Genomic DNA, 12,583 nt, shown 5'->3' with positions numbered 1-12,583 from the left:
GATCTCCCAAGTGAGTCCACGTCCCAAGGTTTGGGCCATCCTCGACTGCTTTCCCAGGCCACAAGCAGGGAGCTGGATGGGAAGTGGAGGAGCCGGGATACAAACCAGCACCCATGTTGGATCCCAGTGCATGCAAGGCGAGGATTTAGCCACTAGGCTACTATGCCTATACTATCTCACTGTCCTTAAAAAACCATGGAAACAGATGTGAAACGTTATTTCATTACCCACTGTAAGTACACTTGATCTTAGCCAAAAGGCCGAGAAGCGATTACCCACTGTAAGTAGATTTCCACTGATTCCTCAAGGTTTCCTAGTTGACAAGTTTTACTCTGCAAGGAACCAATGACCTTCAGCGAGATTACTTCAATAGAATGCAATATATCATATGTCTAATGAGTTCCTTTTCTGCAAGGTAATAATATATATATATTCAAATGGTGGGTAATAAAAATAAGTGTTTGGGTGATTCAAAGGGAAAACACGGAAAGATTGGGTGCAGGGAAAGCTAGAATAAGATCGTGGTGGGAAGATGCTCCACGGGGCAGGCAGTATTTGGAAGGAAAAACCAGGTCATTGGGAGATATTGGGTGAATTTGATCCTAAAGTAATGAGAATGTTGGGCCCAGCGCCATGGCCTAGCAGCTAAAGTCCTCACCTTGAACACGCTGGGATTCCATATGGGCACTAGTTCTAATCCCAGCAGCTCCACTTCCCATCCAGCTCCCTGCTTGTGGCCTGGCAAAGCAGTCGAGGACGGCCCAAAGCCTTGCGACCCTGTACCCGTGTGGGATACCTGGAAGAAGTTTCTAGATCCTGGCTTTGGATTGGCATAGCATCGGCTGTTGTGCTCACTTGGGAGTGAATGATCGGACAGAAGATCTTCCTCTCTATCTCTCCTCTCTGTATATCCGCCTTTCCAATAAAAATAAAATAAATCTTTTAAAAAAAAAATGAGAATGTTGAAAACTGTTCATGGGTCTGGTGCGATAGCGTAGCAGCTAAAGTCCTCACCTTGAATGCGCCGGGATCTCACATGGGTGCTGGTCCTAATCCCAGCGGCCCCACTTCCCATCCAGCTCCCTGCTTGTGGTCTGGGAAAGCAGTTGAGGACGGCCCAGAGCATTGGGACCCTGCACTTGTGTGGGAGACCCGGAAGAGCTCTTGGCTCCTGGCTTCGGATTGGCTCAGCTCCATCTGTTGCAACCGTTTGGGGAGTGAACCATTGGCCTGAAGACCTTCCTCTCTGTCTCTCCTCTTCTCTGTATATCTGCCTTTGCAATTAAAAAATCTTTTTTTTTTAAGAAAACAGTCCATTTGAATTTCAATGGAGACCTTTATAAGTGTAGCTTCATATTTCAGATTTTAAAGGAAAACTCCCCAAGTAATCCAAATACCAATCTCTGTTATCTTCTCCCAGGGTTAAATTGTTAAATAATTTGATATCTTACTAAGGTACCCTCATTTATTACTGGTTGGAAGATCCCAGACTTCCGTCAACTCTATTGACAAAAAAATCTGGATATTGGTAAGAACTCTGGGCACTTCCTCTTGCTAATACAAGTATCCTCCAGTGTGCAGCCTCTTGGTGATTTCATATGCAGAAGTGTTAAAAATAGTGCTCAGAACTCAGCTGCCAAATGCTCTCCTACAAGCAAAAAGTTTCACATCACTCAGGCCTCTGGGGGCTCCTTCCTCAGCTGGAGCACAGCCAGCAGGATCTGCTACTGCAAGTGCCCTTGGGCACATCAGGACCTGCTGGGACAGCGACTCCACCGACTCCACCACTGTTGATTTAGGAGAGGGCTGGAGGGCTGAGTCTCTGCTGACGTGTGCAACTTGTCGGAAAATCCTGCTGCACTGATTGCAAAGAAGATTCTGTCATCACGATTTCTTTGGTCATGTACTTTTTCTCATCTTTAATTCTTCATTAGGGCTTTGGGTGCTTCTGAGCCTCTGTTTACGCTGTTCAACTGCTGGTGCAGGAAGCTCTTGATAAGCTTCTGCCTGCACATGCATGCGCATTCGTAGAGTGATGCATGGGTATGGCCTACGAGCCTCAACGCGCACAGCCCCGTTCACAGGAATTACTGCACACTCCCGCACTTGCCCCTTGCTGCTGCCTGCATAAGAGGAAGGGTTTTGCTGCTGAAGGGAAGTCAGTGGGCTTTTGGGTCACATGAATTTCCTGAGAATGTCCTGCATCAGCAGTGTGGTCCTGCACCCTCCTTGTCCAAAGTTGACATACATACATACATACAGACGTTGCCCCAACACAATGCTGTAACCTCTGGGCCAGGACAGTCCAAATTACAACGTCCAAATTGGACATGAGGCTTTTCATCTTTAAATCCTGACACTTCCACTGGCCTTAGGCTCTCCTCACATTGGAATTCTGTCATCTTCCTGAGTAACCATCCCGATGATTAATGTTACGGGTCAGTTGGAATGAAGGATGCCTAAAAGCTGGTAGAACATATCTCTAGGTTTCCACGTGGATGTTTCTGGAAGAGATCAATGTTTGAATGATCGACTGAATTAAGATTCCCCTTAGCAATGTAGGCAGGTATCCAATCATGGGAAAGCCTAAACAGAATAAAAAGGCAGAGGGAGGGTGAATTCACTTGCCTGCGGCTGTGGCATCTGTGCACTGTCCTCCCAGTCTGCTGCCCCTGGTTAACAGCAGCCCCTCCCAAGGCCTTCAGTCTTAGCCTGACCTAGTTGGTTCCAACGTGCTTGGTGGGACTGGAACTGCACCGTCTGCTCACCTGGGGCTCAAGCTCCACATCTTGGGACCTATGTTGTGTCTCTGTGTCTGGATCTGTCTCTAGAGACACCTACCTAAACCAGCGACATTCTGCAGGCAACCTTGAGGAATGCCTGGTGTGGCTGCAGGCAAAAAGGCAGGTGATTACAAAGCAGAGTGACAACCCATCTTGGATTTGTGCCTCTAGCCCCTGCATATGTTCCATCTGCTCCAGCTCTCACCCTCCATTGTCTGCCTCCCCCAGCCCAGACATTATGTTCTGCTCCAGAGGAGTTTTCTACCCATCACATAACCACTTAGTATCACACCTAGTCGGTTAGCCCTGTATTTTCCTTCCTCCCCAGACCCGCAAGTTTCAGCTGTGGTGCATTTCATTCAGCTTGTCCTCAGCGCCGCAAGAAGGGCCCTTGAATGCATACGCCTCCAGCGAATATGAGAATGAACCAATCAGTGCAAAAGTGAATGCGCCTCCCAGTCCGGGAGGCTTGCAAGGTGCTTCTCCAAGCTGCTTTTACTTACAATGCCCAAGGCAGCTCCCCTGGGTTACTCGGGAGCGGGCAGGCATTTCGAAGGCCGTGGGGGAACTCCTTGGAAGGAGCGTGAGACTGCTCGCCGCCGCGTCCCCGGAGTTGCAAGGCAGAAGACAAACTTCTTCACCTCCCGGAAGCCGCCCCGCCGGCCTTGCCCTGCCCCGCCCCGCCCCCGGAAGGTGGGCGTCTCCCCTCATGAATAATACATCGCCGCCGGGGGAGGGGCCGGGCCCGCCCCCTCGGGCGGGAAGGGGGAAGCGCCGAGGCTGCCTGACTGGAATGAGGGTAGCGGCGGCGACTGCGGCGGCGGGAGCGGGGCCGGCCATGGCGGTGTGGACGCGGGCCACTAAAGCGGGGCTGGTGGAGCTACTCCTGAGGGAGCGCTGGGTCCGAGTGGTGGCCGAGCTGAACGGGGAGAGCCTGAGCCTGACGGGCGACGCCGCGGGAGCCGACGCGGAGCCCTCTCTGGGGCCGGCTGCAGCCGCCTTCAACGGCCTCCCGAACGGCGGAGGCGCCGGCGACTCGCTGCCCGGGAGCCCGAGCCGCGGCCTGGGGTCCCCGAGTCCGCCGGCGCCTCCGCGGAGCCCCGGGGGTGAGGCGGGCGCGTCGCCGCCCGTGCGCCGGGTGCGGGTGGTGAAGCAGGAGGCTGGCGGCCTGGGCATCAGCATCAAGGGCGGCCGCGAGAACCGGATGCCGATCCTCATCTCCAAGATCTTCCCGGGGCTGGCGGCCGACCAGAGCCGGGCGCTGCGGCTGGGCGACGCCATCCTGTCGGTGAACGGCACAGACCTGCGCCAGGCCACCCACGACCAGGCCGTGCAGGCGCTGAAGCGCGCGGGCAAGGAGGTGCTGCTGGAGGGTGAGCGGGGCCGGCTGTCCGGGGCGGGAGGCGGCGGCCTGGGCCGGGCCGGGCTGTCCGGAGCTTACTTTTGTTTCTGCACCCCACCTTGGCGAGGTTGACCCAATCCTTCCTTCTGTCCCCCCCGCCCAGACCCGGGTTTGCTGGGAGTGTGAGGATAGGAAAACTGATGCGCCTTGCAGGAAAAGTTGGGCGGCCGCCCAGGTGGGGCTGGCAGCCCCCGGGTCAGACTCGGCGGCGGAGATTTAGCCAAAGGCGGCGACGCTAAGCTGACACTAAGAACTCCGATTCTGAAGTATGCCTGCTCCTGCAGGAGTGCCGACCTGGCCCTTCCTGCACTCAGCTCCGGCCCCCCGGAGCGGGCCGGTGGGTGTAGTTTCCAAAACAAAAACAAAAACACAAGCATACACAAATAAACGAAAACCCATCCCCACCAATGCCAGCAGTATGCTTGGGCAAACCACCAAAACGCTGGTTAATGGACGGGAATTTAACCCATCATTGGCTCCCAACAATAGCCAGAGGAGATCGTAGCGCTCCATGGAAGCCAGAAAGCTGAACCAGCAAGTCTGTGTGGTTAATGAGCCTTGTGGAACCGTGGAGGCTCACGTGTTTTCAACACTGACTGCCAAGTAGAGTTCTGCCCCCTCTCGCAAGACTGCCAGCTTGCTTACCTCTCAGGCCTGCGGGTCCAAAACTCATGCTTTGTGTAAGCGTCCTTCAAGAGAATGTTTAAACAGTCAGGATTACTTGTTCCTTTCAGTGTTTGTGTGATCTCTAAGTTGGATCTTTTAGGATGAGTATGTGGAAATGAGGCGAAAATAAACCTCTCTGCCGTCGCTCTGTTGGAGGTGAGATTGCTTCCTTGAGAAGTTGAACTGCGGATTGAATCCTTGTGTTGTTGGCTGTGTGGGATAAAGGACAGTGTTGTCCTCCTTTGGTCTCTAGTTGGGGAAATGATAGAAGAATGTCAAACCTTTGGGGAGGAAGAAAGAACCAGGTTTTTAATGTTGCAGGGCAAACTTCCACGAATGCCACAAGAATGTAAAGTTAAGAAAGGAGACGTTTAATGGAAATAAAATTAGACGGGGATGCTGAATTTTGAACCAGGTCTCTGGGGATGGACATCTACCGGCAAAGATGAGTCAGGGGTTCTTGTTATTCCTGGCAGAGAAGGAATAGTGGGGAAAGGCTGGGATGGGGCTGGGACCAGCCCAAGTCCAAGTGAGAGACCAGAGGTCTTAACTTGACAAAATGATTTTCACTTTTTTGTAGATCCTCTTGCAAATATTTGGAAAAGTATTAGTTTTGCAGTGAAATGATTTAAAGCATGCACCAGTTGTGAAATTCCTTTGCCACCCTCCCCTCCTTTTTAATGCCCTATTTATAAATTTTATTTATATCCTACTTAGAGGTGGGGCTAGACACTGCTCGGAAACTAGTGTTAATAAAAGGAGTAAAATTATGCGTTGTGGCTTAGGTATGTGTCAAGAAAATACCTTCCTAAATATGTACCTTAAAATTGGTCTAGCTAAGCAGTTGGCTATAAATTTATAGAACTACAGTATTGGGTTTAGTACTATTTATGTAGTACTCCCTGGAATTAGGCATTTCAACCTTTTACTCCATATTTTAAAAACCAAAACATGAGTTTTTATTTAGATACAATTTGGAACTCAGTTCATACTAGGAAAATGAAAACCACCTAGTAAATGCTTCCCCAGTATGCATTAGTTTAAATGAGGCTGCCTGCCCTTTTACTAAGAGTGTTTGCAGATGACAGCATAAGTAATAGATTTATTAAATGCCTTTTCACCTAATACATAGATTCTATGTTTCCATTTTTTGTGAGACTAGCAGTTTGTCTTTATAGGTATGGGGAAATCAGTATGGTAGATTGATGAATTTTTTTAACCAAGGGGTTATAAAAGTAGAATTACTCAAAATATGTGAAATCACACATGCCAATCATTGAATTGAGCATTGTTTATATTTTAGAGCTGATGTCCCTTCCAGATGGGCTGTTTTTGAAAAAGAGACTTTTTCTTAATCCTTAAAATTTTTAAGCTTCACTCTGCTTTCATCAGGTGTCTTAAAGTTGAGAAAACAACTTTCACATGGAATAGTGTTGCTCTTCCGTGGTGTGGCAGGGAACTTCAGGCACGCTCCTGTCACCCTGCGCCAAGGGCAGTTATACGGTCTGTTTGCTTTTAGGGGACTGAGTTCAAGGGGTTCTTTTAATCTCAGGAATTGGTAAGGATTGTTGATTCTTTGGCTCATCACACCTTTATTCAACTTTTATCAAGTGCTAGACACTTGAAGCATCAGATTCCTGTCCTAAGGAAGTTGAGAGTTGAGGGGAGGGTTAACATGGACAGAAAGAGGAGGGGGCAATGCAGGCAAACTGGCTATAGAAGCTGTTAGAATAGAAGCCTAAAGAGGAAATGGCATAAAACAGGCGGGGATGCCGGTGGGTTCTTAATGGGACTAGGGTGAAGAAGTGCATTAGGGGAAGCTGAACTTTGTCTTGAGAGCCCTGTCAACAGTAAGGGCATGGAGAAGTTCTCTGACCAGCGAGGGTGCGATTGGCACAAAAGGGCTGAGTGGTCAGAAGCAGGTTTCTGGCTAGTGGTTTGTAACCCCTAGGCAATTACTTAATCTTACTCAACCTTAGTTTCCTCATAATACCAGGATGGTGATAATACCTCCCTTGAGGGATTGTTGCTCACTTGACAGTGAGTGTGTTGAATGCTTTTTTTAAGCACTGGGGAACACAGTAATGATCAACAGCAGAAACCAAATTTAAGCCAGTCCAGCCGCACTGGGTCCTTAAAGTACACCATGAATGAACAAAAGGACCTTCTCACAAAGCTAGGATAGCAAATTATTAGAAATAAAATCCAGACCTCCATTTTACCTGAGAAGAAATACATGAATTATTTTCGGTGAATAGGTTAAAAACGAGTTTAATTTTGTTTCTCTGTTTTTATCTACTGTCTCACATGTGCTAGCATTTTTATTCAATTTTCTTCTCTCTGAGGGTGAGATTCCCTTTTCACATTTACTACTCAGGTCCTTAACATTTGCCATTGAATAAGTGTCAGTGGTCTAGGCTGCTGACTGAGCATTGATGGTAAGTCATGCAGGATAGAGAGCTTTTGCATTAACACAGATAGTAAGCATAAAGGGGTAACTGCTCACCTGACAGATATTGTAGATTGGATTTCTGTGTCCTTCGTAATGTAAGTAGTGTATCTAGGAGGTTTCTAGGTTTTGTGTCTTAAGGCCTTGATACCAATGAAAGAAACATGAATTAGACAACTCATTGAAAAATTTTCTAGAGGAGCTTTGGGAAGATGGTATGGAGTATTCAGCTTGAGATCTGAGCAAAGATCCATACTTTTGAAACAGTTGTCAGTGGAGTATTTGCATTTGGAATGGTTTGAGATTCTGAGTGTTCATATAATGTAATTTTTTATGTCAGGAGATTTTAAACAAAAACAACTGGTAATATTAGACTGCTGAGTTAAGGAAGCTGGTTTGGATTCCCACAGCTACCTTTTCTTCATTGTATATTGGACTAGTTTCCTAGGGAAGACATTAACATATTTGTTGCCTTGAAATCTATCTCTAAGAGAGCAACTGAATCCTTGACTGCTGGTGTTTTGTGTTTCTTTGTTGTTTTTGTTGTTATAAATATTTATTTATTTGTATTGGAAAAGTCGGAGAGGAAGATCTTCCATCCATTGATTCTCACTCCCCAAATGGCCGCTGCGTTGGTCAGAGCTGAGCCCATCTGAAGCCAAGCGCGTTCAAGGAGAGGACTTTAGCCACTAGGCTAGGGTGCCGAGCCCTTTGTGTTTCCTTTTAATTAGCCTCTTTATGTTTCACTTGAATGACTAAACTCACTTACATGAGAAGCTGCCTTTGTAACCAGATTCTTACAGTTGCCTTGGTGTTGCAATATGCCCTCCAAATTATTTCCAAAATATTGAGAAGTTGATTGATTCCAACACAGGATGTGAACATTGTAAGAATACCTTAAGAGACCATAAACACTCTGCAGCACTTCAGCTGATGTATATTCCCTGCTGGGTAGTCTTTCCCAAACAAAGGTTACTTTGTGATCAGGGATGTGTCTTGTTTATGAGATGAGGTGCAGCCTGTGGCTGTGGAACTATTTTCTGCTCTTTGAGGCTGGCTCTTAAAGGATTGTTTCTGGCTAGGTTCACCCACTAACCTAACTGAATAGCAAACAGCTTTGCTTGCTTGGATTTGTCTTTTTTTTTTTTTTTTTTAATTTATCTGTTTTATTGGAAGGGTTGATTTACACAGAGAAAGAGACAGTGTGATCTTCTATCTGCTGGCTCATTCCTGAGATGGCCACAACAGCCAGAACTGAGCCAATCTGAAATCAGGAGCCAGGAGCTTCTTCTGTCTCTCCCACAAGGGTGTAGGGGCCCAAAGCTTTGGGCCATCCTTCACTGTCTTCCCAGGCCACAAGTAGAGAGCTGGATGGCAAGTGGAGCAGCTGGGACAAACAAGCATCCATATGAGATGATGACACTTGGAGATGGAGGATTAGCCCGTCCAGTCACTGTACCGATATCAGATTTGTCTTATTCACAAAGCAAAGACTGTACATATTATAGGGTATGTAATATTTTGGTATATGTATAGATTGTATAATAATTATATCAGGATAGGCATGTCCATCTTCTCAAACAGTTATTATTTCTTTCTGTTAACAACAGTCCAGTTTCTTTCATCTGGCCTTTTTGAAACTTCTCATACATTATTATCCGTATATGCATTTTTATCAGTATTTTCTCATTGATTTTTGTATTTGTCTTTTAGTAAAAATTGTTTATCATTGTTTAAAGTTATTTAAACTGAAGTCAGTGCCATGGCATAGGAAGCTAAGCCTCTGCCTATGGCACGGGCATCTTATATGTGCACCAGTTCATGTCCTAACTTCCCCACTTTGATTCAGCTCCCGCCTTATAACCTGGGAAAGCAGCAAAGGATTGCTCTGCTGGGCCCCTGCACTCATGTGGGAGATCCTGAAGAGGCTCCTGGATGCTAGTTTCAGATCAGCTCAGCTACAGCTGTTGTTGCCATTTTGGGAGTGAACCAATGGATGGAAGATCTTTGTCTATCCTCTGTAACTCTACCTTTCAAGTAAAAACATATCTTTAAAAAAAAAAATTAAGCTTAGTTCCCTCAAGTTAAGTGAGTTATTGAAGAGCTCAGAATTTTTTTTTAATTCGGTTTTATTTTCCTTGGAAAGTCAGATATATAGAGAAGAGGAGAGACAGAGAGGAAGATCTTCCATCCAATGGTTCACGCTCCAAGTGACTGCAATGACCAGAGCTGAGCTGATCCAAAAACCTGGAGCCAGGAGCTTCTTCTGGTCTTCCACACAGGTGCAGGATCCCAAGGTTTTGGGGCCATCCTCGACTGCTTTCCCAGGCAGGGAGCTAAAAGGGAAGGGGAGATTGTAGGAGACACAGAGGAGGCTCCTGCCTGCTGGCTTCAGAACAGCTGAAAAGTGGCTGTTGCAACCATTCAGGGAGCAAACCAATGGAGCCAAATAAAATAAATCTTTAAAAAAATTCTGATGGCCTGGCATGGTAGCCTAGTGACTAAAATCCTTACCTTGCATGTTCTGGGATTCCATGTGTGTGCCGGTTCATGTCCTAGCTGCTCCATTTCCCATCCAGTTTTCTGCTTGAGGCCTGGGAAAGCAGTCGGGGATGGCTCAAAGCCTTGGGACCCTTCTCCCACATGGGAAAACCAGAAGAAGCTCTAGGCTCCTGTTTGGATCAGCTCAGCTCTGGCCATTGCAGCCACTTGGGGAGTGAACCAGCAGATGGAGGATCTTTATCTCTTTCCTTCTGTCTGCAATTATGAATTTCCAATAAAATAAATAAATAAAATTGAAAAAAAGTGATGGAACGTGTACTAAAGCCCCATACAGTGCTTTCTCCTGTTCCATGCCTCCACAGCCATCAGTTAGATCTTTGAGCGTCTTCTATATACTGTCATGTTTCAGTGTGCTCTGGGAGATCACTGAGTAAAACAAGTTGGAAGATAGGCTTTGGCATTGAAGAACTCAAGAGTGAAATTGTGGTACATAAAGAATAACTGTAAAACATGTGCTACTCTTCACGAGTTCTCTGAAGGGAATGTTCCACTGTGGGGTAGAAGAGTTGAGTGTGACTTCATTGAGAAAGAATCTGATGTAAGGCCTGGAGGTCAGGCAGCTTCTCTTTAGACAAAAGTCGGACCAAGTTGAGTACAAACAAAGCCAGCATGACAAGTGGTAGGTAATGAGAATGAGCCTGATTGCTAGGGATTTAAGGGAAGAGAGTGAATTTGGATAGGTACATTGGGTCCAATTTTGCAAGAGCTTGAATGCCTGCAGTCAGTCAGTGCTCTGACCAGCAGAGCCAGTAACATGGACAGGGAGAGGGTCTGGGGATGAAGCACTAACAGGAAACCAGTGATGTTTGGGAAGTCTCCATTGCCCCTTCACCTCTCCTTATATACTCTTCCCCCCACATCCTCATTCAGCAGGATGTTGGATACAGATGAATCCAATTAGTCTAGGTGTTTTTAGCCACAAGCCCAGTTCCTGTTCCTGCCCAGGCTAAAGAGTCCTAATCAACTCCTTAACCCACAACAAGTCAGTGTTTATTACATACTTAACTGCCAACAAGGGTTGGAGTGGATGCTGGGGAAGTCAGGACCAGGAGCAATCCCTGCCCCTTAGGTGAGTGAGGAAACAGTTAACAGTGGGTTCTGATAAGAGCTGTAATAAAGGTGAGAAAACTTGTCCTGGAAGCTGAGGAGAGGCGCAAAGGAGATAGTGTGTGGGAGGTAAGAGGGTGGTAAGTTGCTGATGTGTTGAGGGAAGTGAAGCTGATAAGGTACCAGAAGTGCTAAGAGACCCAGCTAGACTGGGCAGAGGTGAGGTCACCATGGGATTTATATGTATATTAAGCACCAGTCTCACTAAGCACGCTTTATATTTACTTGTTTTGAACCTTAACCAAGGAGAAATTGAGCTTCATTAATATTAAATACATAAATGACACTGGTTCTGTCACTCTATTGTAAGCTGGGCTTTTATACATAAAGTGTAGAAAGAATGTCACAGGGAATAGTGGATGCTTCCCTGAGTTGAGGCAGTTGACATTGTTAATTTGTCTGCTGTTATCAGATTGCAGGTTATTGCAGTTTCCTGGAGCCTGATTGAATGGATTTGTGTTACATTATCTACTTTTAGTGTAATTAATCTTCACAAAAAGATCAAGGAGGGCCCAGTACAGTGGTCTAGTGACTAAAGTCCTTGCTTTGAACACGCCGGGATCCCATATAGGTGCTGTTTCTAATCCTGGCAGTCCCACTTCCCATCCAGCTCCCTGCTTGTGGCCTGGGAATGCAGTCTAGGATGGACCAAAGCCTTGGGATTCTGCACCCACGTGGGAGACCTGAAAGAAATTCCTGGCTCTTGACTTCGAATCAACTCAGCTTCAGCCATTGCAGCCTCTTGGGGAGTGAATCAATGGATGGAAGATATTCCTCTCTGTCTCTCCTCCACTCTGCATATCTGACTTTGCAATAAAAATAAATAAATCTTTAAAAAAAAAAGAATAAAGAGATCGTAGATTGAAGGTAATTCTGACAAGGCGAGCAGTAGCCAAAAGGTAGCAACATTTCTTCTGCTATTAGAGCTCTATGACACATTTCAAAGTAATTATGTCTATCAAGAAGTCAACCCATAGTGCCGGTGACAACCAAACCTGATGCTTCACTGGCTGGCACACACAAGAGTCAAGTCTGAGATCACCCCGGGTGAGATATTTGGGGGACTGCCCAACTGGATTGCTGAACTCAAACCTTGGCCACAGGGAAGATCACAAACTATTAGAGTCCAACCGTGGAGTGCATATATCAGGACTCGGCCTCCTCAGTTACTAAAGCCTGTGCAGTGGGCAGCATGCACAGATGCACACAAGAGACATGACAACCAGGTCATCTAGGACATGGAGTGCCTGCCTCATCAGAGGATGGGAAATATAACAGGTTGGACAACTCTCTTGACTGAGCTTTGCAGTAAATGTCTAAGTTTAAGATGGACTTGGTCAGCCAGTAGACCTTGAAAAGATTTTCCTCAGCCCTGGTGCAACCAAGCCAACAGTGTCTCAGGACTATCAGAGTTCTTCAAGTAACACCTTTGGAACATTCTTTCCCACAGCGGAGCCTCTGCAGTATCATCAAAAGACTATACTCCATCCCCAAGTGCTGATGTAGGTTGATTGGAAGGAGTGTCCTCCCACCACCACAGACACAGGAAAGAAAAAATAAATACATTATTCTACCCATCTTCCTCCATACCTAGACCCTCTCCATCTTAATCAG

The 12,583-nt window shown here is 46.6% G+C and overlaps 1 protein-coding gene across 2 annotated transcripts in view; it reads left to right on the top strand.

The window, feature by feature from the left end:
* Window positions 1–3,544: 3,544 nt before the first annotated feature.
* SNTB2 (syntrophin beta 2) overlaps window positions 3,545–12,583 on the top strand; it is a 70,934-nt gene continuing 61,895 nt past the window's right edge. The window contains exon 1 of one of the 2 annotated variants that reach the window (XM_040982467.1): window positions 3,545–4,156. In XM_040982467.1, the coding sequence (XP_040838401.1) occupies window positions 3,577–4,156 (580 nt within the window). In that variant the 5' untranslated portion in view covers window positions 3,545–3,576. The remainder of the gene's footprint in view (window positions 4,157–12,583) is intronic. The other variant, XM_040982466.1, reaches the window with a different exon arrangement.

Source organism: Ochotona curzoniae, unplaced genomic scaffold (assembly GCF_017591425.1).
Source record: "Ochotona curzoniae isolate NIBS_2020 unplaced genomic scaffold, NIBS_Ocur_1.0 contig_3622, whole genome shotgun sequence".
In the NCBI taxonomy this organism is placed as follows: domain Eukaryota; kingdom Metazoa; phylum Chordata; class Mammalia; order Lagomorpha; family Ochotonidae; genus Ochotona; species Ochotona curzoniae.
Note: the sequence above shows the minus strand (reverse complement) of the source record. Positions and strands in the feature narration are given on the sequence as shown.